Source organism: Pristis pectinata, chromosome 30 (assembly GCF_009764475.1).
Source record: "Pristis pectinata isolate sPriPec2 chromosome 30, sPriPec2.1.pri, whole genome shotgun sequence".
Classification (NCBI taxonomy): Eukaryota; Metazoa; Chordata; class Chondrichthyes; order Rhinopristiformes; family Pristidae; genus Pristis; species Pristis pectinata.
The window spans coordinates 24,351,577-24,376,070 of record NC_067434.1 but is presented as its reverse complement, the minus strand read 5'-3'; the positions used below and the strand labels follow the sequence as shown (position 1 = coordinate 24,376,070).

Sequence of the window (24,494 nt, the reverse complement as noted above, 5' to 3'; positions counted from 1 at the left end):
CATCAACACTAGTCCCATTTTATTCCCTCCAGACTCCTATCAACTCCTCCAGATTCTACCACCTACTTCATTCTCATGGCAGTTTACAGTGGCCAATTAACCAACCAACCTATACGTCTTCAGGATGTTGGAGGGAACCCACACAGTCACAGGGAGAATGTACAAATTCCACACAGACAGCAGCGGAGGTCGGGATTGAATCTGGGTTGCTGGAACTGTGAGGCAGCAGCTTGGTTAAGTGCACCACTGTACCTGCCTTTGTTGACTAAGGTGTGGAATAGAAGACCAAGGAAACTGTTGGAACTGTTCTGGTCTCCACACGACAGAAAGGGTGTGATAGCTCTGGAGAGGGTTCAGGGCAGGAGAATTCTAGTTATTGAGACTGAATAGGCTGGAGTTGTTTTCTTTAAAACAGAAGACGCTGAGAGATTTAATTGAGAAGTATAAAATGATGAGCAATCTAGACAGGGTGAGCAAGAAGGAGCTATTTTCCCAGGCAGACATTGATAATGAGAGGGCATAAATTTAAATTAATTAGTAGATGGTTCAAATGGGAGTTGAGGGAAAATTAAAATTTCACTGAAGAGAATTAGAATCAGGTTTAATATCACTGACATACGTCGTGAAATTTGTTGTTTTGTGGCAGCAATACAGTGCAAGGCATAAAAATTACTATAAGTTACAAAGATAAATAGTGCAAAATAGGAATAACAAGGTAGCGTTCATGGGTTCATGGACCATTCATAAATCTGATGGTAGAGGGGAAGAAGCTGTTCCTGAAAAGCTGAGTGTGGGTCTTCAGGCTCCTGTACCACCTCCCTGACAGTAGTAACGTGAAGAGGGCATGTCCCAGGTGGTGAGGGTCCTTAATGATGGATGCCACCTTCTTGAGGCACTGTCCATGGTGGAAGGGTCTTTAATGATGGATGCTGCCTTCTTGAGGCACCGCCTCTTGAAGATGTCCTCGATGGTGGGGAGGGTTGTGCCGTGATGGAGCTGGCTGAGTCTACAACCCTCTGAAGCCTCTTTCGATCCTGTGCATTGGAGTCTCCATACCAGACGGTGATGCAAGCAGTCAGAATGCTCTCCACGGTACATCTGTAGAAGTTTGCAAGAGTCTTTGATGACGTACAGAATCTCAAACTCATAACAAAGTAGAGCCGCTGGCGTGCCTTCTTTGTGATTCAATGTGTTGGGCCCAGGATAGATCCTCTGAGATGTTGACACCCAGGAACTTGAAGCTGCTCACCCTTTCCACCGCTGACCCCTCAGTGAGGACTGATGTGTGTTCTCCCGACTTCCCCTTCCTGAAGTCCACAATCAATTCCTTGGTCTTGCTGACGTTGAGTGCAAGGTTGTTGTTCGACACCACTCAACCAGCCGGTCTATCTCACTCCTGTACGCCTCCTTGTCGCCATCTGAGATTCTGCGAACAACAGTGGTGTCATCAGCAGATTTACAGATGGCGTTTGAATTTAGAGGATCTGAAACTCCCTTCCTGAAAGTGTGCAGGAGGCAGAAACTCTCACCACATTTGAAAGGTATGTGGATGACATTTGAGAGCTGTAACCTGTAAGGCTACAGACGGGAAGCTGGGTAGTTAGAATCAACATGGACATTCTATTTTAGGCTGGGGAGGGACCAATGGACCGAATGGACTCCCCTGCTGTAAAATTTCCATAATTCCATGGGAAAATGTAGGGCTAAAATATCATCCTCAGTTGCTTGTGCTGAGCAGATGACGTAACGGTGGCTGTGTGCCGAACACGTTGAACAGATCTGAAACATGGAAGCAGCCGTTACTCTGTGGCAGGTCTAGCTCCCGATCAAGGATAAATTTTTACTCCAGAGCCTCTTGCAAAAAGTAAGTTAGTTGATCATTTGGGACAGAGTAATCCAATCAAAATCTTAGTCCCAGAGCTAGAGCAAGGAAATAGGTCCTTCAACCCACACAGTCTGCATGAAGCTGCAGTAAAACATTGTCTCTCTCAGGAATGTGGGACTATGGGCTCCAGCCTCCCAAGCCTCCAGTGATGTGCCAGAGATTTGTACAGCGCCCTTTGCCCAGTTCGTCCACACCAACCATCAACACCCATTTACACTCATCACAGTTCATTCTCCCAACATTCCTGTTAACCCCCTGAGATTCTACCACTCACCCACACACTAGGGGCAATTTACAGGGGTCAATTAATCTTCCAATCCGTGTGTCTTTGGGATGGAGGAAACTGGAGCACCCGGAGGAAACCCACAGGGTCACAGGGAGAATGTGCAAACTCCACACAAACAGCAACAGAGGTCAGGATCGAACCTGGGTCGCCACTCGCTGTTGCACTGTGTCGTCCTTTCTACAGCAGCAGGAACCAATGCACTGCTGCAGTTGCAGCATTGATTGGTGCGAGGCAGCCTTGCAGTCATTGTCCAGAGCAGCTCGTTTTATGCATGTTCTGCTTTCATGCAGCTGATGCAACAGGGTGAAGTATTTTGTGCACTGTTAGGAAACGTGCAGGGAAGAATCCGTCTGACACCCATCCTGAACATGAAGGGAGCAGATTCTGCACTCGCCACTTTTCTGCTCGTGCTGCACAGTAATACTGTGGCTGTGACTTTTTATGTGGTTGCTCGAGTTTTGAGAGAGAATGAGAAGAAATTGTAGGCCATTTGGGCCATCTTTTCCCTGACAGCTGAGAAAGCTATCACATTCTTCTTGCAGTGTGGTGATCAGAACTGTATCTACACTCACTGTGGTCCATACAGTCTAAGATAAGATAAGATCTTTATTAGTCACATGTACATCGAAACACACAGTGAAATATATCTTTTTGCTTAGTGTTCTCAGGGCATCCCGTAAGTGTCGCCATGCTTCCGGCGCCAACATAGGATGCCCACAACTTCCTAACCCGTATATCTTTGGAATGTGGGAGGAAACCAGAGCACCCGGAGGAAACCCATGCAGACACAGGGAGAACGTACAAACTGCTTACAGATAGCGGCCGGAATTGAACCCGGTCGCTGGCGCTGTAAAGCGTTACACTAACCGCTACACTACCGTGCCTGCATGACTTCCCTGTTGTTTCACTCTGTGCCTCAGCTAGTGTAGGAGAGTGTTCCATGTACTGGCCCAACCACGTTACCCACCTGATCCATTGCTTTCAGTAATTGAGGGGGGTCACATCTGTAGCATTAATGTTGGTACCCCAAGTGTTACCTTTCACTCCAGAAGATGGGGCTTAGGTGTAACTTGTTATCTTGTAGCACTGCCATTGTGTTAAACAGTACAAAGACTGCAAAGTTTAAACTAACTGGGCATCAAACTCAGCCCCTTCCATGGACTGAGTGGATTCAGTGTTTCAGATGCGAACTAAATTGACTTTAAAATATTGCACATCTTGTGCTAAGTTGTGGTGCACCAAATGAGACTTTTCTGTTTTGTTCCCTGTGTGCTTATCTTTCTCTTACACTCTCCCTTCTCTCGGAAGATCCTGCCCACTGCACAGAGGCTCCTCGATGAGTTGCTTTCATCTCAGTCGACAGCAATTAACACGGTCTGCGGGGCTCCAGGTAACCTTAGTTTTTCATAGATTGATGCGTTTTCGCTTGCAAACTATAATAACTTACCAAATTTCCCTTCATCGATGCAGGAATGTGTAATTTACTTGGCAATGACAGTGATATGTGTGCAAGGTAACTTTGATATGGAGACAATTGGTAAACAAATTGGTAAATTGGTTTATTATTGTCACTGAGGTACAGTGAAAAACTTGTCTTGCATTCTGTCCATACAGATCAATTCATTGCACAGTGCATTGAGGTAGTACAAGGTAAAACAATTGATAGAATGTGGAATAAAGTGTTACAGTTGCAGAGAAAGTGTAGTGCAGGCAGACAATGAGGTGCAAGGTCATATTATCGAGGTAGATTGTAAGGTCAAGAGTCCAGCTTATCGTACTAGGGGACCGTTCAGTCGTTCTGGGATGTGGAAAGATGTAAATGTTACTGACTGATGTTTGACAGCTGTGCCGTTCCGTGAACTAGAAGTGGTGCACGTTGTCTGTATGGGTTCATATAGTTCTCAGAAAACAGTGTCGTCTTAGAGCAAAGGAAACCGAGCGGATGACAAAAGCTGCAGCAAGTGCCTCCAGTTGAAGCACTGAGTGGGGGATAGTTCGACCAACCTTTGTGTGAATAAAGTAAGTCCCAGTGTCGTCATCAAGTTTAACTGCTAGACTGAAAACATCACCTTCATTCTGGCTGAGAATAGTGTTGTCACTATACATAACCTTGAAAATAAGACTACAGAGTAAACAGTTAGAACCTTCTGTAGGCTTCTGGAGAAGGGAAAGGAAGATAATTGCTCTACCTGAGATTGATGCATTTTGCAGAATGCTTGAGTTGAAATGTGACTTCATTATATGACTGGGAAATGTGGTAGAAATTTCATCTTGATGCTTTGGGTCATGGCTTCCACAGGGGGACACTCATTAAGACTTGCTCTTGCAATTAATTAGGGCAAATGTCCACAGTTCAAGAGTGGTAGACCCCCCCCCCCCCCCCCCCAAGGAGACTAGTGTTAATTACTTGCAATAACTTGGTTATCATTACTGCACTTGAGCTAACTCAGCTCTCCAACACTGGTTGGGGTTTACTGACTAAAACCTTGGTAACCGATAGACAATGCGATCATAGAGTCATAGAGCAACGAAGCATGGATACAGGCCCTTCAGCCCAACCAGTCCATGCTGACCATGGTGCCACCCAGCTAGTCCCAATTTCTTGCATTCGGCCCATATCCCTCCAAGCCCCGCCCCTCCATGTACCTATCCAAGTGCTTCTTAAATGATACTGTTGTACCTGCCTCACCCACTTCCTCTGGCAGCTCGTTCCATACACTCACCGCCCTCTACATGAAATATTTGCCCCTCAGGTCCCTTTTAAATCTTTCCCCTCTCACCCCAAACCGATACCCCCTAGTTTTGGACTCCCCTACCCTGGGGAAAAGACTGTTACCGTCCACCTTATCTATGCCTCTCATAATTTTAAACATTTCTATAAGGTCGCCCCTCATTCTCTTACATTCCAAGGGATAAAGGCCTAGCCTGGCCAACCTCCATACAGAAATGATCTGTATGGATGGCATGCAAAACAAAGTTTTTCACTGTACCTCGATACATGTGACAATAATAAATCAATTTACCAATTTAATTCTGCAAATTGCAATTTCACAAAACTCAAACAGATTTGTCAAACATGATTTTCCTTTCATAAAACCCAGATGATATTTTATATTTATTATCAATATGTATTGTGGTTCCTTTATCGTTGGTGGGTCTAAATCCTGGAAGTCCATTCCCTACAGCACTGTGGAGCACCTTCACCAGCAGTTGAAGAACTTGGCTCACCACTGCCTTCTCAAGGACAGTTACGGATATGCAATAAATGGTGGCTTTTCTAGTGTTGCCCAGATCCTGAAAATGAATTTAAGATAATCCTTCAGCTATGCATTCAACTCTTGGATTATAATGATCCTTTGTTAACTTGCATTTGGCTCAAGTAGAAATCCAGAAATGATTCTGCTTTTAATTTGGATGCTCACACCCCTTCACCAGAGCCTCTGTAGTTCTCTGTATGTTGTTGATCCCCATGTGGACCATGAGAAGTGGAGTTTTCCTGTCTGTCTCTCAGGTTTCTCTCCTGCCCTAGGGAGATCTTCTCAACCCTGGCACTGGGCAGGCAACATGGCCCTCAGGGCTTGCATCCAAGGTTTCAAGGAACACCATCAGTCCTTCTAACTATAGGGCAGTTAAGGAAGAGAAATAAATGTTGATCTTACCAGCAATATGTAGATGCTGAAAACTAAGTAAAAAAAACAAGTTTAAAATTATGATCCCAGACCTGTTATGGTATAAATACCCAGACAGGTTAATCAGGCTGAGATGACTCTTTAGATAAAGCACATGCCTGACAAGAGACCTTTAAATTGACAGAGGGGGTGGGGTTGAAAGCAGTGGATGTCGAGAGCCCAAAACTGGAGATTGTAAATGATGGACATTAATGTGACACTGATCAGTTGTGTTACCACCTCTGACAGGATGTCCTAAGACTGACCTCCACTCTAGAGAATAGATCACAATTACGAAGCTGACAATTGTGCAGAGGGTGCTGAGAGTCTGCAGAGGGATATAGATAGGTTAAGTGAGTGGGCCAGGATCTGGCAGATGGAGTACAATGTTGGTAAATGCGAGGTAATCCACTTTGGAAGGAAAAATAGAAGATCAGATTATTATTTAAATGGTGCAAGATTGCAGCATGCTGTTGTGCAGAGGGACTTGGGAGAGCTTGTGCATGAATCGCAAAAGGTTGGTTTGCAGGTGCAACAGGTTATCAAGAAGGCAAATGGAACGTTGGCCTTCATTGCTGGAGGGATTGAATTTAAGAGCAGGGAGATTATGCTGCAACTGTACAGGGTGCTGGTGAGGCCGCACCTGGAGTACTGCGCGCAGTTCTGGTCTCCTTACTTGAGGAATGATATACTGGCTTTGGAGGTGGTGCAGAGGAGGTTCACCAGGTTTATTCCAGAGATGAGAGGGTTAGCCTGTGAGGAGAGTTTGAGTCCCTTGGGTCTATACTCGTTGGAGTTCAGAAGAATGAGAGGGGATCTTATAGAAATATATAAAATTATGAAAGGGATGGATAAAATAGAGGCAGGAAAGTTGTTTCCCCTGGTAGGTGAGACTGGCACTAGGGGACATAGCCTCAAGATTCAGGGGAGTAGATTTAGGACGGAGATGAGAAGAAACTGCTTTTCCCAGAGAGTAGTGAATCTGTGGAATTGTCTGCCCAAGGAAGCAGCAGAGGCTTCCTCATTAAATATATTTAAGACACAGATAGAATTTTGCACAGTAGCAGAATCAATGGTTATGGGGAAAAGGCAGGTAGGTGGATCTGAGTCCACGGCCAGATCAGCCATGATCTTATTGAATGGTGGAGCAGGCTCGACGGGCCAGATGGCCGACTCCTGCTCTTATTTCTCATGTTCTTAGGAGTGCAATATCGAGGGAGCTCAGCATTGTCAATGATACCAAAGTTTGCTTGAGGGATTAAACTCACATAATATACGGCACTTCTGTTTGCTTGTGATTGCTGTTTCCATACCTTCACTTAGCACCTAAGGGATGGATGAGATGCCAGCATTGGTGCCATTGGCTGGCAGGGACCTTCATGACCAACCTTGTAAACATTGGAAAATAGTCAAATACTATCAGAAATAAAAATACTGTTTAAAAACTAAAAAATGTTGTAACATTTTAAACAAAATAAAATAATTAAAGTATTAGAAATTGCTCAAAATAAAATGTAATACTGTTTAACATAATTTAACAAGCAAGTTAAATCATACTTGTGCACGTCAATAAACTTGACTTGGAAACTTCACTTGGACTTAATACATTTAAATGCATTTATTATCCAATTAAATAAAAATGCAAATAACCTGAAACATGCCTGTCTGGGAGCCAATCCTATCCATTGAACCTGGAAACCTGTTAAGTTGCATATATGTAGCCCCTCTTAGAATGTCCCAAAACACTTCACAGTCAATGAAATATGTTTTTAAACCATTCTCGGAAACATGTAACACTTTAGTGAGATCTTGTTGAATGCAGTGTGATAAAGAGCAGATGATGTATTCATGAGAATCAAAAAACTACAGATGCTGGAAATCTAAAATAAAAAGAGAAAATGGTGAAAGTACTCAGCAAGTCAGGCCACATCTGTGGGAAGAGAAACTTCAGTGTCACAAAATGCAATACTGTACTATAGAAAATTTCTAGTCCAAATTCCTTGGGATTGAGCAGTATTCAGATTATGTATTAGTGGTGCTTTTAATGCCCAAAATAATGCTTTGATGTTATTTGTATCATGCTATGTTTTACAAGTAAGCAAACACTGTAAAACTATATGAAACATTCATTTATAGTACTCAAGTAGTGTATTTATTGTAACCATTCAAGGTGGTGGCTCACCTCCATTTCAGGGGCAAGTTAGGGATGAGTAATTTATGGTAATGCCTACATCCCAAAAATGAGCAACTAAAACAGAATATATTTATTGGATTTGTTAACATTTGTTAATGTTTCTTTGAAAGTCGTGTGGTTTATGGTTTGGATCTCGGATGCTTTTGAACAGTTGATCTTGGGACTGGTGATGTTCTGCTGTGCCTGAATATTGGGGGATGGGTGATTCTCTGTCTTGTTGTCTCTAGCATTGTGGAATAAACCAGTGAGGAAAAAAACGGTCTAACTCTGTTGCCAGCCATTCTCTGTAGGAAATGTTAAACTCATTTCAAAATGCTTCATTGCTATTGACAGATCCCACTGCAGGGCCATCTGCTTCAGACCAGAGCACCTGGTACCTTGATGAATCTACCCTCAGTGACAACATCAAGAAAACTCTCCATAAATTCTGTGGGCCGTCTCCTGTTGTGTTCAGGTAACTTCTCTTTTATTCTGCTGGCTTCCAGGAAAGCCAGTCACAGTTGGGAGTAGGTCATCAGCTGTGGCCCAGTGGGTGTCCCTTTGGCCTCTGAGTCAGAAGGTTGTGGGTTCAAGTCCTGTTGTAACCCAGATGAGATTTACTGGGACTGCTACAGTGTTGGAGGTGCTGTCTCTCAGTTAAGATTTTAATTCAAGAGCCTAACATAAGAGTTCCCTTGGAGCTATTCCCAATCAGTGTTTTCCTTAGAGATCTGGCAAATATTTCCCCCTCCGGTCAAAATTACTAAAATAGTAGATCCGGTCATTGACATGTTGCTGAGTATGGGAGCTTACTGTGCACACATTGGCAACCACATTTCCGATATTGCAAGTGACTACACTTTGCAAATGATTGGCTGTTTCATGCTTTGGGACTTCCTGAAATGGATGTGGAAGAAAGACACTAAAGAAGAACAAAAAAACATTCTTTGAATTACTTTGCATTCCATCAGTGTTCTGACTGCTGTAATATATTGGAAATGCAGCAATATTGTTTATCTTTGAGTGTTTTGTTTGTTTGATGAGTCTTGTCATATTTCTCTAGTTGTACGTGTACAATTGGTGAAAAACTTTTGTGTTTGAGTGACCTGTCCTTGGGATGAGGTAGGTATGGCACACATGTCTCTGTCTCTCCCCAGTGCCCCTTACAGAGCCTCTTGATCTTTGGCAAGGGTGAAACCAAATTTGGCTGCTTCCCCAAGAAATGGAGGACAAGACCTGCTCCTGAGTTTCTCTACCAGCAGCCAACTCATGCAGATTCTCAAATGTGGGTTGGAACAGAGAGAGGAAATGATAATTGGCTGGAGTTTAAAGGGTTTAATAGTGTCCCATGTGCTGAGGCTGATTAATAATGGGCATTAAAAAAAGTTATTTCTGATCTTGTTCACTCCCTGTCCAGTTGATCTGACCTGGCTTTTGACGATCGATAGGTGTCTCTCCCAGCCCGTTCAGAGGGTCTCTCTCAGTTATTTTTTATCTCCTTTTTGTGGTGTGGGTAGTGTTGGCATTTATTGTCCTTCCCTCATTGCCCTGGAACTGAACCACCTGCCGGGTCACTTCAAAAGCTATTTAACAGTCGCAAGTTGACCAGATGAGTAAGGGTACAAGATTTCCTTCCCTCAAGGAAATCAGAGAAACCAGATCGCTTTTTGTGATGTTCTTGACAATTTTACCGATGTAGTTATTGGTCATTTATTATATAATCAGCTGAATTTCCTTTCTCAGCTGCCATGTTGAGAATTGAACATGTGTTTCCAGAACTTTAGGCCAGTCCTCCAAAAGATTAATCCAGTAATGTATCTACTATGCCACCATGCACTGCAATCTATAGTCTGGTTGGTCCATTAAGATGTGTTGGGTTCTCTGACTATAGTGTGAAGTGTTGGCCAAATTCACAAAGGCCCAGGAACCAAACACATCTATTGATTCCAGTGGCTCCTCTGGAATGAAGGTCTGGAATCCTTGAGAAATAATGTCCATGAAGATGTGTGCAGTATTTGGGTTCTCTGACTGTAGTGTGTACCTAATCTTGAGCAAACAGGCCCATTACGAAGGTACAGCTCCAGTAGTTCGTACTAAGATTCACATACTTAAGCTTGGTCATTGGATTTATTGACTGAAGGAAGTGGATCATTTCTTTGTGGCCCACTTCCCGACTTTATCTCCCTGCAAGTTCCACCCACTGCCCTCTGCCTTCAGCTGTCTCTAATCCATTTTATTCTCTCACTGCAGTGATGTTAACTCTTTGTATCTGTCTTCAACGGAGCCACCGGCTGCTGCAGAGTGGGCTTGTCTTTTGCGACCTCTTCGTGGAAGAGAACCGGAAGGCATCTGGAACCTTCTCTCTATTGTCCGTGAGATGTTTAAACGGCGTGACAGTAATGCAGCACCTCTACTTGAGATCCTTACCGACCAGTGTTTGACGTACGAACAGGTGAGGTTTGGGATGTTTAGCCCACTTATTTGCTGAATTTACGAATTGCCCACTGATTTTGCTCTCATTTGCAGACATCTAGAATCCATCAACTGAAATCAAAAGCTGGAAACGCTCAGCAGGTCAGGCAGCGTATGTGGAGAGAGAATCAGAGTTAATGTTTCAGGTCGATGAGCTTTCATCAGCACTGAAAAAACATTAGAACAAGCTGTAAGATGTAAAGAAAGAGGAGAGAGCAAACAAGGAAGGTTTGTGGGAGGGTAGAAAGTGGGAGAGATTTATTGATCTGAAAGACCCAGGAGAAAGAGATGGATATTGGAATGTGAAATGGATTTTGGGTCCACCAGAGGTGTAACTGGGAAAAGCAAGCTGATGCTGGAACTTGGAGAATATTGAGGTCTGGAAGGCCCCAGTGTGCTTGCATCAGGAGGTGAGCTGTCGCTTCTCTAGTTTATGCAGAGCTTCACTGAGGCCAAGGACAGAGAGGTCAGGGTCAAGTGGAGAATCAAAGTGACAGACGATCAGAAACTTAGGATCAAACTTGTGGATCGAAATGTGGTGTGCTGCAAGGTGGTCTCCCCTATCTGCATGTCTCTCCATTGTGACGCAGTGGTGCAGCAGGTAGTGCTACTTTTGCACAGTTCCAATGACCTGTGTTCAATCCTGACTTCAGACACTGACTGTGCAGAGTTTGCACGTTCTCCCTGTGACCAGGTTGGTTTCCCCCAGATGCTCGGGTTTCCTCCCACGTCCTGAAGACGTGTTGGTAAGTCACTTGGCCACGGTGATCTCCCCTAGTGTAGGTGAACACCAGGAGAATCGGGGGAGCTGATGGGCTCGTGAGAGAGAATAAGGAAACAAGTGGGGAATTGAGTTTGATTGGATGCTCCTGAGAGCTGGCATAGATTCGATGGATCGAATGGCTTTCTATGTTGCGAAAATATATGGAAAATATATATATGAGGCCACATCGTGGACGAAGAAAACAGAACAGGAATTATGTTCATTTAGTACGCCTGAGTGGGTGGGAAGACCCCCACTGACATAGTAGTTACAATGCAATCTCAACATGGCAATGATGTGATGAAGTGAGAGAACACCAGAGTGTGCAGTCCCTCTGCGTTGTTCAAGGCCTAAGAAATACTTGTATTTCCACAACACCTTTCACAGCCTCATGTTCTGCAACTAGTGGAGAACAGGTTGTGTGTCCTTGGTGAAGTGAGTTATAACAGACTGGGGTTTAGGGTGGGATCTCCTGTGCCACTGGGTTGCTTTGGACAAACGATGGGGCGGTGGGTCCTCTTGAGACATTATGCAGCAGCTTGGAGCAGAGTTCTGTGTGTGTCTGCACGCCAGGCCATGACCAACTACTGACTGGAGCATTTCATGCATAGAAATGTCTTCTCTCGGACAGTAGTGCATCTCTGGAATTGTCTGCCCCTGAGGATAGTGGAGGCTGCATCATTAGGGTGGAGATTGATAAACTTTTGAAACATTGAGGGTTATGGGGAACTGGCATGGAAGAGGAGTTGAGGCCAGCGTACATCAGCCATGATTATATCGAATGGGGGAGCAGGCTTGAGGGACCTGGTGGCCAACTCCTGCTCTTGTGTTCACGTCTATTTCAGGCAGCATAAACAAGGTCTCTCTCAGGGTGCACATTGTATTAAGCGTGCATGTAAATGTGGCATTGGTTAACCAACAATGGAACTTTCCCAGAGGCAGTGCACCTGACATTTTTGTTTTCTTTACAATTAATCAATTTGATTTGACGAACCATTAGGATAACACTGTTTTCCGGCAATGAAATTTGGCAGCAGGTTCAGTGAATGTAGTTGTTTTCTTGTTTACAGATTATCTTTTAGCTGCTTTTTGCCTTTGGAAACCATAAGGCATTATTATACGTGGCTTTATTTTAATACCGTGTTTCCTTTGTTAGCTGAGGCATAGCACACAAGACATTGAGTTCAAGAGTCGAGAAGTTATGTTGCAGTTGTATAAAACTCTGGTTAGGCCGCACCTGGAGCATTGCATTCAATTCTGGTCACTCCATTACAGGAAGGATGTGGTGGCTATTGGAGAGGATGCAGAAGGGGTTCGCCAGGATGCTGCCTGGATTATAGGGCATGTGCTATAAGGAGAGGTTGGACAAGCTAGGGTTGGTTTCTCTGGAGCGGCAGAGGCTGAGGGGAGACCTGATAGAAGTTTATAAAATTATGAAAGGCATAGATAGGGTAGAAAGCTGATATCTTTTTCCCAGTGTCGAAATGTTTAATACCAGATGCCATGCATTTAATGTGAGAGGTGGAAAGTTCAAAGGAGATGTGCTGGGTGTTTTTTTACACAGAGTGGTGGGTGCCTGGAATGCACTGCCAGGGGTGGTAGTGAAGGCAGATACGATAGAGGTATTTAAAAGGCTCTTAGGTAGGCACATGAATGTGCAGGGAATGGAGGGATATGGACCACATGCAGGCAGAGGGGATTAGGTGTCTTTAGCTTAATTAGTTCAACACAACGTGGTGGGCTAAAGAGCCTGTTCCTGTGCTGTACTGTTCTACGTTCTAGTGTTAATGCAGCCCGTAGTGATGTCCACCTTTCTTTGGCTGGAAGACACTGAGCACAATTCTCATTCAGGGCCGGAGCAGGTTGTCTTGCCGACACCTCTGTGCCGGCAGGACAACCTGGAAGATGCTGTCTTCAGATGAAACAACAAACTGGAGACCCATCGTTCAAATGTGATGTTAAACTGAGCTGCCCTCTGCTTCCTTAGGTAGACTCATCCCATACATTGTTGTGGAGGAACATGGAGACTGTCTTGAAGGTCCTGGTCAATATTTAGCCCTTGATTGTTATTTCTAAAGCAGATTATCTGCACATTATCATGTAGTGGTTTGTGGGAGCTTGATGTTCACAAATTAACTGCTTGTTTTTTGCTCGGCACTTCAGAAGAGCTGTGTTGAGATGAAAGAGGATGTGGAAATGTTTCTGGGAAGGTGAATGTTTATGCCCCATGACCAAGTTAGTAGTAGGAATTTCTCCCGGTATCCCAGCTTTGGTCCTTGAATCAGTGCCGGGCAGACTGGCTATCTCTACCAATTATTGTGACACCTTGCTGTGCACAGCACCACTGTTTATTTGCCTGCGAGCTGCTGGTTGCACATTATGTGGCTCCATTTGGGCTTCAGTGGAGTCAGTAATATCTGGCAGGTCTGTGGAAGGAGAACAGGTTTCCAGCATCCTCAGGATTTATTTTCAGTGGGGTTGGTCTCGGAGGAGTTCCGGCAATCCCCTGTGTGAGTGAAGCCGTCTCTGCCACCGTGAGTGCAGTGGTTCTAAGGAAGGGTTGGTGTAACCAGTATTTCCCAGTGCAACCTGTCAGCTCGATTGTTAGACCTCAGCTGTGCTCTCTGCCAGGTTATTTGCTGCTCTGATTTCTTTCTGATTTCTCAGAGTGGATGTGGAGAGGATGTTTCCATTTTTAGGAGAGTTTAGGATTCAAGGGCACAGCCTCAAAATAAAGGGACGCCCCTTTAAAACTGAGATGAGGAGGAATTTCTTCAGCCAGAGGGTGGTGAATCTGTGGAATTTGTTGCCACAGAGGGCTGTGGAGGCCAAGTCATTGGGTGTATTTAAGGCAGAGATTGATAGGTTCTTGATTGGTAAGGGGGTTAAGGGTTATGGGAGAATGGGATTGAGAAGAAAAGAATCAGCGAGGATTGAATGGCAGAGCAGACTCGATGGGCTGAATGGCATAATTCTGCTCCTATATCTTATGGTATGGGCTAAACAGTCTCTGTCACTGTGACTCCAAGGGTGGCTCGGTGTAACACGTGCTTCCTGATGCAGCCTGTCACCTCGATCGTCAGATCTCAGCCACGCTCTCTGCAAGGTTATTTGATGCTCTGATTTCTTTTGTCCTCAGATCATTGGGTGGTGGTACAGTGTCCGAACCTCCGCCTCACACAGCAGCGCCAGTGGCCACACCGGCCGCAGTAACGGCCAGACCGAAGTGGCGGCTCACGCATGTGCCAGCATGTGTGACGAGATGGTGGTCTTGTGGAGGCTCGCTGTCCTGGATCCCACCATGAGTCCACAAAGGTAAACACTTTCCTTATCACTGCGAGGCTGAGAGACCCCCAGCACCTGAAGGGAGAAGGGAACTCAGTGTGAAAGTGTTGGGCTAATATTTTATGATTTTTGTTTGTTTAGTAACATGACCAAATATGCTGATGTGTTTAAAGTTCTGCAGGGTTCAGACTGATTACATGGAATCAATAGAATTATTAAAGCACACAAGGAAGCTATTCTGCCCATCAAGTCAATGCCAGCTATCCCCTCTGTCCAATTCCCTTTTACAGACACTGGTTAATTCTGTTCCACCACCCATAGAGGCAATGAATGGTTAGGTTTTGATTGCACTGCTTAGTCGAAGATGGGAGAATTGGATGCACGTTTGATGGATCAAGAAAAGAAAAACTTGAAGGGGAATGAGCAGAGGGTGGGTTTAATCACTTCCCCTACGCTCCATCGGCTGATTAACCTCTGGTGCTGTTCCTTTTCCGGAATGATACCACAAGCATCGGAAGATTGGAAAACAGCCCATGTGATCCCTCGTTTAAAAAGGAAGACGGAAGGTGGGGATCTATAGACCTTTTGGTTTAACACCTATTGTTGGCAAGATGCGAGAGCCAATAATCAAAGAGGAAATAGCCAATCATTAACAAAAATCATACCTAGTCAACATGGTTTTATGAAAGGTTTGACAGATTTGATCAAATTCTTCGAGGATGTGACAGGCGGAGAGGGGAATCTGTAGATGTATGTAGATTTCCAAAAGGCATTTGACAACTTAGTGCCTAAATTACGAGCCCCAGGTATTGGAGCAAGTGTGTTAGCATGGATTGAAAGCTGGCTGTCACATAGAAAACAGAGTTGGAATAAATGGGTCCTTTTCAGGCTGGAGGGAGGAAACTGGTGGAGCACCCCAGGGATTGGTTCTTGGCACGGTAGTGTAGCGGTTAGCGTAACACTATTACAGCGCCAGCGACCCGGGTTCAATGAGAGGGTTGTCCTGTCAAGAGAAACTAAATAGTTTGGGTCAATATTCCTTGGAGTTTAGAAGAATGAGGGGTGACCTTATTCAAACTTACAAGATCCCAAGGAGGATTGACAGGGGAGATGTCGGGATGGTTTCACTAGTGGAAGAATCATGAAGAAGGGGACATAACTACAAGATAAGGGGGCTGGTTATTTAAAACTGAGGTACATAGAAATTTCTGCTCTCAGGGAATCTCTGGAATTCTCTGCACCCCCCCCCTCCCCCCCAAGGGTGGTGGAGGCCAATCATTAGATATGTTTAAGGTGGAGATGGATAAATATTGGAAGGTTGGGGAACTGGTACAGAAGAGGAGTTGAGGCCAGCATAGATCAGCCGTGATCATACTGAATGGTGGGGCAGGATTGAGGGACCGAGTGGCCTTCTGCTGCTATTTCCTTGTGTTCTTCTGTGTCTTTGCATTACCTGTGACTTGTTTTGAAGATCTTGCTGCCTGGGGTTTGACTGATCGGCCACACTGCCTTTACAGGAGGAAAGAGCTTTGCACGCAGCTGAGACAGTGGCACCTGAAGGTGATCGAGATCGTAAAGAGGGGGCAGCACCGCAAGTCGCTGGACAAGCTCTTCCAAGGCTTCAAGCCAGCGGTGGAGGCTTGTTACTTCAGCTGGGAGGAGGCTTTCCCCATTCCGGGAATCACCTACAACAGTGCGGAGAAAAAGAGCGGTTTCTGCTGGGCCAAAGCGATGCAGCACAAGACAACCAAGCGGTGTGGGGAGGCGCAGAGTGCCGAGGTGGCCAGCGAAGGCGGCAGCACTGGGCTGGCCAGAACTCATGGGCCGGAGGCCGCAGGCGCCAAGTGCCCACTTGCTGACAAGAGCAGGAGCCCCCACGAGATGGCCGTCCGGCCGAAGGACAGCGGGGCAAAGAGGAAAGCGGCCTCCGAAGCCTCTCGCGGCAGCCTGGGCAGGCCGGCGGCGGATGCCGACAAGCCTGTTTACAAACTGAGCGCCAACAAGTGCAAACTACCTCAGGCGAAATTCCCGACCAGCAAACATTCAGGGAAGAGGAGGACGAGCAGCGAGGACAGCTCGCTGGAGCCTGATCTGGCGGAACTCGGGCTGGACGATGGTAATCTCGCCCTTGGCGCCGAGGCGTGCAACACCTTTGACTTTGACGACCCAGCCAACAATTACAAGGACCTGTACCCGGATGAGAGCGAAGGCTTCTTCCCTGAGAGCTTCGACCCTGAAACGAACAGCGAGCCCGCCAAAAGGCAGGACACAGAACAGGTCGAGGTAATGAGCAACGGAGAGCAGGATGCCCGGACAACGGCTAACTCATCGCAGCGGCTGGCCCCGGAAGCTGCGGAAGGCCCTGCTGTGGGAGAGGATGACTACCAGGTCTATTACCTCAACCCACAGGAAGTGGCCAAAGAGGACGAAAAACCAGAGGAAAGCAATGAAGAGGAACAAGACATCTTTGCTGGTTTAAAACCCCTCGATCAGGAGAGTCGAATGGAGGTACATGCTCTCTTTCTCTTTGATAAGAATTATTTGCTTTTGATTGGTTATGATTAGTGTGTGGTGATTATCCAACATTAAGAACATAGAAATTTATGAGTTCAAATTCCATCACAGCAACAGACAAATGACCACGTTTTCCGGTGTTATGATAAAAAAAATTCAACATATTTACATATACTCAATGCAAAATGTCGACTGTCCGTTTCCCTCCACAGATGCTGCTCGACCCACTGAGTTCCTCCAGCAGATTGTTTGTTGCTCCACATTCCAGCATCTGCAGTCTCTTGTGTCTCTTGTGTCCTTTGTGTAAAGGAATTTGCCCCCTCTCCCTGCATTCTGCAGTTTGAAAGCCCAAGCAGTTGTTGAACCTTATCGTGTTCTGCAGTGATGTAGCAACTTGAGGCAGTACAGGCAGCGCCTGTGTTGTGGAGGGGATGCATTCCTAGAAAGTGGTCTGTATGGTGATTTTCCATAACGTGAAGCTGCATCATTTGCACACACATCAAGAAATGCAAGTTGATAAAATAATTTGTGTTTATTTATTTACCTTTGTCTTCCACATAAATTCCATGAGAGTGAATTTTATTCTGTATCTCAAATTTCTGGGTGGTGATTTGTGAATTCAGTAAGAGTGAATTTCCGTGACCCGAGCGGCCGTAATGCAGGGGTCACCTGTACAACGGCGTGGTTGGTAGAGCTGCTGATTTGTAGCTCCAGCGACATGGGTCCAATCCAATGACGCCTGTGTTGGATTTTTGCATGTTCTCCCTGTAACCGTGTGGGTTTCCTTCAAGTGATCTGGTTTCTTCCCACATTCCACAGATGTGCGAGTTGATGGGTTAACTGGCTGCTGTAAGTTACCCCTGCTGTGTAGGTGAGGGGAATAACTTGGTGTTGGTATTGGTTTATTATTGTCACTTGTACTGAGGTACAGTGAAAAGCTTGTCTCACAAACTGATCGTACAGGTCAATTCATTACACAGTGCAGTTACATTGAGTTAGTACAAAGTGCATTGATGCAGTACAGGTAAAAACAATAACAGTACAAAGTAAAGTGTCACAGCTACAGAGAAAGTGCAGTGCAATAAGGTGCAAGGTCGCAATAAGGTGCAAGGTCACAACAAGGTAGATAGTGAGGTCATAGTCCATCTTATTGTATAAGGGAACTGTTCAATAGTCTTATCGTGGTGGGGTAGAAGCTGTCCTTAAGTCTGGTGGTACATGCCCTCAGGCACCTGTATCTTCTACCTGATGGAAGAGAGAGAAGAGACAATGTCCCGGGTGGGTGGGGTCTTTGATTATGCTGGCTGCTACACCAAAACAACGAGAGGTAAAGACAGAGTCCAAGGAGGGGAAGCTGGTGTCCATGGTGCGCTGGGCTGTGTCCACGACTCTCCGCAGCTTCTTGCGGTCCTGGGCAGAGCAGTTGCCATACCAAGCCGTGATACATCCAGATAGGATGCTTTCTATGGTGCATCAGTAAAAGTTGGTGAGAGTCAAACGTGACAAAACCTTTCAATTAAAACACTTGCGATCAGACCAAGCACTCAGGGAGATAAGCTTGTTTTGGCCATTTCTTGTCTACCTGCCCTGAGGCATTGGTAGGATTGTGAGTTCAGAGGAAGATGTAAAGTGTCTTCTAGGGAATATAGACGAGGTAAGTGAGTGGGTAAGAATGTGGCAGATGGAGCCTAATGTGGAAAAATATGATATCATCCATCTTGGTGAATGAAAAGCTGAGTAGTTGTTAAATGGTGAGATGTGTGCTGATGACCATAGAACAGTACAACACAGGAACAGGCCTTTTGGCCCAGGGTGTCTGTGCTGACCCTGATACTAATTTAAACTAATCCCAAACAACAAGGTGCTGGAGGAACTCAGCAGGCCAGGCAGCATCCGTGGTGTAAAGCAGGCGGTCAACGTTTCAGGTCAGGGCCCTTCTTCAGTCCTTTTCTCCATGGATGCTGCCTGACCTGCTGAGTTCCTCCAGCATCTTGTTTTTTTTCATCTAGATTCCAGCATCTGCAGTCCCTTGTTTGTCCAAACTAATCCTATCTGCCTGTATGTGGTTCTACAGGTCCTCAAAAGTTTTGATATTCAATGGGTCCCAGGTGTGCTGTTACTGAAAGCCAGTATTGTGCAGTTTTGTGGAATGGTTTAGTTCACTGGTGAGGCCACATCTGGAGTGTTGAATGCAGTTCAGGTCGCCTTACTGAAGCAAAGATGTGCCTGCCTTGGAGGACTGCAGTGAGCATTCACTAGACTGGTTCCAGAGACGTTGTGTCTGCTGTATGGGGAGAGTTTGAGGGAAATGGGGCTACATTCTATGGATTTGAGGAGAATGGCAAGAGATTTCATTAAACCTTACAACATTCTTGATGAGCTTGTCAGAATGGATGCAGGAAGGATATTTCCCCTGGCTGAGGGGTCTCCAAGGGGCACAGAAGAAGAGGCAGGTCATTTAGCACTAAGATTAGAAGTTTCTTCACTCAGAAGATGGTGAACCTTTGGCATTCTCTACCCTAGAGGGCTGTGGAGACTCAATTGTTCTGTTCATTCACAATATGGATTGATAGATTTCTAGGCATCGAGGGACATAGGGATAGTGCTGAGGTAACAGATTGGCCATGACCTTAATAACTGATAGAGCAGGCAATGGCAGAGATGACCTTCTCCTTCTCCTATTTCTTCTGCTCTTAGCTAGGACAAGTAAGGAGGGCCACCATATCAAGGCATCCTGGTGTGGAAGTGAGATGCATTGTGATTCTTGACTTTCATTCTTGATGCTGATGATGTTTTTGGTGGGGGGAGGTGGATGTGGTCCCCACTCTCCCACTATTCCCCCTCCTCCCAAAACCACCCTCCAGGATCCGTCACTGGGTTGAGGGGAACTGGTCATTTAAAATATTTCAAGTATTCAGGGATTGAAGCCAGTATGTTCCCAATCTACCTCGTCACACCCCTTGCATTTTATTTGTCTGCCTGCACTGCACTTTCTCTGTAACTGTAACATACATTTCACATTCTGTTTTCTTTTTACTACCTCAATGTACTTATGTATGGCACGATCTGCCTGGATGGCAAACAAACAAAGCTTTTTAATGTATCTCGTTACATATGATAATAAACCAACCCCAGGTACCAATTTTGCTTCTCCCCCTTGTCTGCATCATTTCATTTCTTCCCCAGGCAGTGCCTTGTCCTCCTGCTGTTGCACTCTTGGATGCCAGTTCAATTTTTGTTACTTGTTCTCTGGATTGTGGATCATAATGTGAGCCCCTTTTCTTTGTTACCCCTGGGAAGGTGGTGTTGGATTGCTTTGGAACTGCTGGTCTTTGATTTGCTTTCAGTGCTCCAGTTTGCTTCAGAACCATTGAGTTGGCTGCACATTATTCAATTTGCAAAGTGTAGACAGGTTATGTGCATTTAGGTGAGAAAGTGACAACCCAAGTATATAGATAGTAAAGAAGGTGTAAGGCATGCTTGCCTTCATTGCTGGAGGCATGGAGTGTTAGGAAGTCATGATGCACTGTATAAAACTTTGGTTAGGCCACACTTGGAGTATTGTGTACAGTTCTGGTCACCCCATTACAGGAAGGATGTGGAGGCTTTGGAGAGAGTGCAGAAGAGGCTTACCAGGATGCTGCCTGGATTAGAGGGTATTAGCCATAAGGAGAGGTTGGACAAACTTGGATTGTTTTCTCTGGAGCGTCGAAGGCTGAAGGGAGCCCTGATAGAAGTTTCTGAAATCATGAGAGACATAAATATGGTAGACAGCCAGAATCTTTTTCCCAAGGTAGAAATGTCGAATGCATTGCTTTAAGGTGAGAGAGGGAGAGTTTAAAGGGGATATGTGAGGCAAGTTTTTTACACAGGGAGTGGTGGGTGCCTGGAGTGGGCTGTCAGGGGTGGTGATGGAAGCAGATATGATAGTGGCGTTCAAGAGGCTCTTAGGTAAGCTCATGGATATGCAGGGAATGGAGGGATATGGATTATGTGCAACGGATGGATTGGTTTAATTTGGCATCGTGCTTGGCACAGACATTGTGGGCCGAAGGGCCTGTTCCTGTGTGAACTGTTCTATGTAAATCTTAATGCTGGCAATTTCCCTTTGTTAACTTAAAATTTTCAGCATCAACAGTGTTTTATTTTCTGATCTCCCTTATTGCCTGTATTTGTCATTAACTACACCAAATATCTTGAATCAGCTGACTAATCACTAATTCATTCCTTCCCCTGTCCCCCAGTTTTGGGGAAGTTGCTTTAATTATTTCTTTTTGCAAGAAAAGATGCAGCAGAAGCTGCAGTTGTCCATTGCATCTCAGTTACAGTAATTTTCAGTTTGTGAGTAAAAATGGCAAACTGTGAGCAATGAGTAATGTTCTTCTGGGAAGTCCTGGTTTTACCGACACAAACTGGGAAAACTCAAAAACTGCAGATGCTGGAAATCCGAAATACAAACCGCAAATTCTGGAAACACTCAGCAGGTCAGGCAGAGGAAAACAGTTAATGTTTCAATTCTGACAAAGGGACTTTGACCTGAAACGTTAACTCTGTCTCTGTGATGCTACCAGGCTTGCTGTGTGCTTCAAGCATTGTGTTTTTATCTTAGGTAAAATATCCACCCTCCTATAGACGGTTCCAACTGAAACAAAAAGACCTGCATTTGTACAACAACGACAGGAATCTCAGAAAATAACCAGATACCTGTTTTTTGATCTTGCTAATTGGTAGATAAATATTGGTCAGGGGACGGTGGATAACTCCCTTCCCGTCTTCAAGTAGTACCGTGGGATCATTCACATCAAACTGTGTGGGGACAGGTTATATTTTTATTATTCTTTGTAGACATGAGTGTTGTTGTCATGGAACATAGACCAGTACAGTGCAGGCCCTTCGGCCCATCTCATGTGTGCTGACCGTGAGGCCAAATTAATCCCATCTGTCTGCATATGGTCTGTGCCCTCCATTCCCTGCCTGTTCATGTGTCTGTCTGAATCCCTCTTAAACATTGCTCCTGGCAGTGTGTTCCAGGCACCTACCCATCTCTGTGTAAAAAAAAGTCTTGTACATCTTCTTTAAACTTCCCCCCTCTCACTTTAAACCTATGCCCTTTTGGCATTCATTGCCATTTCAACCCTAGGAAAAACACTGACTGTCTACCCTATCTATTTATATACAGTACTTCTGTCAGGTTTTCCTTCAGCCTCTGATGCTCCAGAGAAAATAATCCAAGTTTGTCCAATTTCCCCTTTTAGCTAACACTCTCTAATCCAGGCAACATCCCAGTGATCCTCTTCTGCACCCTCTCCAAAACCTCCACATCCTTCCTGCAGTGTGGGGCAGATACGTTTTTACAGCAACGCTGTAGTTTCTCGTTCAGCTTTTTATTGAATGAATGAAATTATTTAATTTAAATCCCCCAGTTGCTGTGATGGAATTTGAACTTGTCCATTAGTCCAGTCCTTGGGATTACCTATCCAGCAGGTGGCACTTCCAACTCTGCAACACTCCTCAGTGCTGCATCCAGCTGCATTTTTGTGCTTGGGTCTACAGAGGCGGACTTGAACCCACAGCCTTCTGACTTGGAAGTTTGTCTCACGCGGTGAGAGCACTAAATTCCGATTAGGGGAACGTCTCTGCTTAAGGTGCCAGATCTCCTCCTGTCTGGTGTGAACTCCAGACCAGTTGGTACGATGCGGGTATAACTTGGGCCTCTCTTCCGCAGGTACTGTTTGCCTGTGCAGAGGCACTTTATGCACATGGCTACAATAATGAAGCATGTCGACTGGCAATTGACCTTGCCAGGGACCTACTGGCCAATCCTCCGGATTTAAAGGTGGAACAGCCACAAACAAAGGTGAGGAAATGCACTGATGGTCGATTGATTCTAAAGAAGGTTCGTGTTTCTGTTTCATTACCAACTGTTGGAGAGAAGATTTTATGTGTTGAGTTTTTGATAACTATTTATCCATAGCTAGAAGATGCATTGAATTTGCTTTGAGGTAGTGCCTTCGGTATAGTGAAAAGACTCTGGGCTCGTCTATTAGGTGTTACAAGTCAAAAGTGGACATCTATCCATGTCATGAGATTTCAATATCTTATAGGTGACTAATATCTTGGTCAAAGAGGCAGGTTTTTGGAAGTGTCTTAAAGGAGGAGAGAGAAGTAGAGGTGGTAGGACTTAGGGAAGGAGTTTGGGAGCTTGGACCCTGGACAGTTGTGGGCGTGGTATCAATAGTGATGAAGAGCAGGCATGTGCAAGATTAAATTTGAATGTCGAGTTTTTAAAGGATTGTAGGGGTGAGTGGGATGGAAGAAACAGGGAAGGTCAGGAGCATGGTGAAATTTGAATTCACTATTTTAAAGCTGAGGCACAGTGCAATATATCAGTGGGATCTGACAGAAGTATAGAAGAGTTTGACATATTCTATAGGGCCAGTGAAGCAAAAAAAATGTTTCAATTAAGGTGGGAATCTAAATCCCTCATAAACCTGTATGGGAATTCAGGAGAAACTTCTTTCCCAGAGAGTGTTTACAATGTAGAAATTGCTATCACATTTCCCATGGTAGGAGTGTCAAAACCAAGACGTTGCAGGTTTAAGGTGAGAGGAAAGAGTTTTAAAGGGGATCTGAGGGGTAAGTGTTTTTACATGGAGGTGGTTGATATCTGGAACGCACTGCCACTGGAGGGGGTGGAATCACATACAATTAGTATGTTTAAGAAGCATTTAAACAGGCATGACATAGAAGGATATGGTCCTAATGCAGGCAAAAGGGTTATCTACACTGTAGATCGGCGGGGTGGGGGGGGGGGGGGGGGTGGGAATCCACATGGAAAGACAGAGGGAAGCAAAGCAGAGACCAGAGCAAAAGTTAGTAAAGAGAAGAGTAAGAGTGGAGTACAAAAAAGTCAGTTGCAAAGGACACAAAGGTTACTAGATTCTAAAAGGACAATGATTGTAAGGGTATTTTATCTGAATGCCTGTAGTATTCGAAACAAGGTCAGTGAACTTGCGGCACAAATCAGTACAAAGGGGTATGATTTGGTGGCCATTACAGAACGTGCCTCAGGGCGGAGGTGAGTGGGAATTAAATATCCAGGGGTATCGGGTAATACGGAAGGATAGGCAGGAAGGGAAGGGAGGTGGTAGGGCTTCCCCTTTTCCTGTCTTCAGTCCTGAAGAAGGGTCCTGACCCAAAACGTTGACCACCTGCTTTTCTCCACGGATGCTGCCTGGCCTGCTGAGTTCCTCCAGCATCATCGTGTTTTTCATCTAGATTCCAGCATCTGCAGTCCTTTGTTTCTCTAAATATCCAAGGGTATCAGGTAATACGGAAGGATAGGCAGGAAGGTAAGGGAGGTGGGGTAGCGCTCTTGATTAAGGACGAGATCAAGACGATAGTGAGAGATGATATAAGATCTAAGGAGCAGAATGTTGAGTCCATCG

The 24,494-nt window shown here is 45.1% G+C and overlaps 1 protein-coding gene across 1 annotated transcript in view; it reads left to right on the top strand.

The window, feature by feature from the left end:
* Nucleotides 1-24,494, top strand: part of zswim8 (zinc finger, SWIM-type containing 8) — a 198,279-nt gene that overhangs the window by 120,310 nt on the left and 53,475 nt on the right. Inside the window, 6 exon segments of the mRNA XM_052041760.1 lie at nt 3,480-3,561; nt 8,367-8,487; nt 10,263-10,464; nt 14,387-14,562; nt 16,050-17,040; nt 22,772-22,903. Coding sequence (XP_051897720.1) covers nt 3,480-3,561; nt 8,367-8,487; nt 10,263-10,464; nt 14,387-14,562; nt 16,050-17,040; nt 22,772-22,903 — 1,704 coding nt within the window.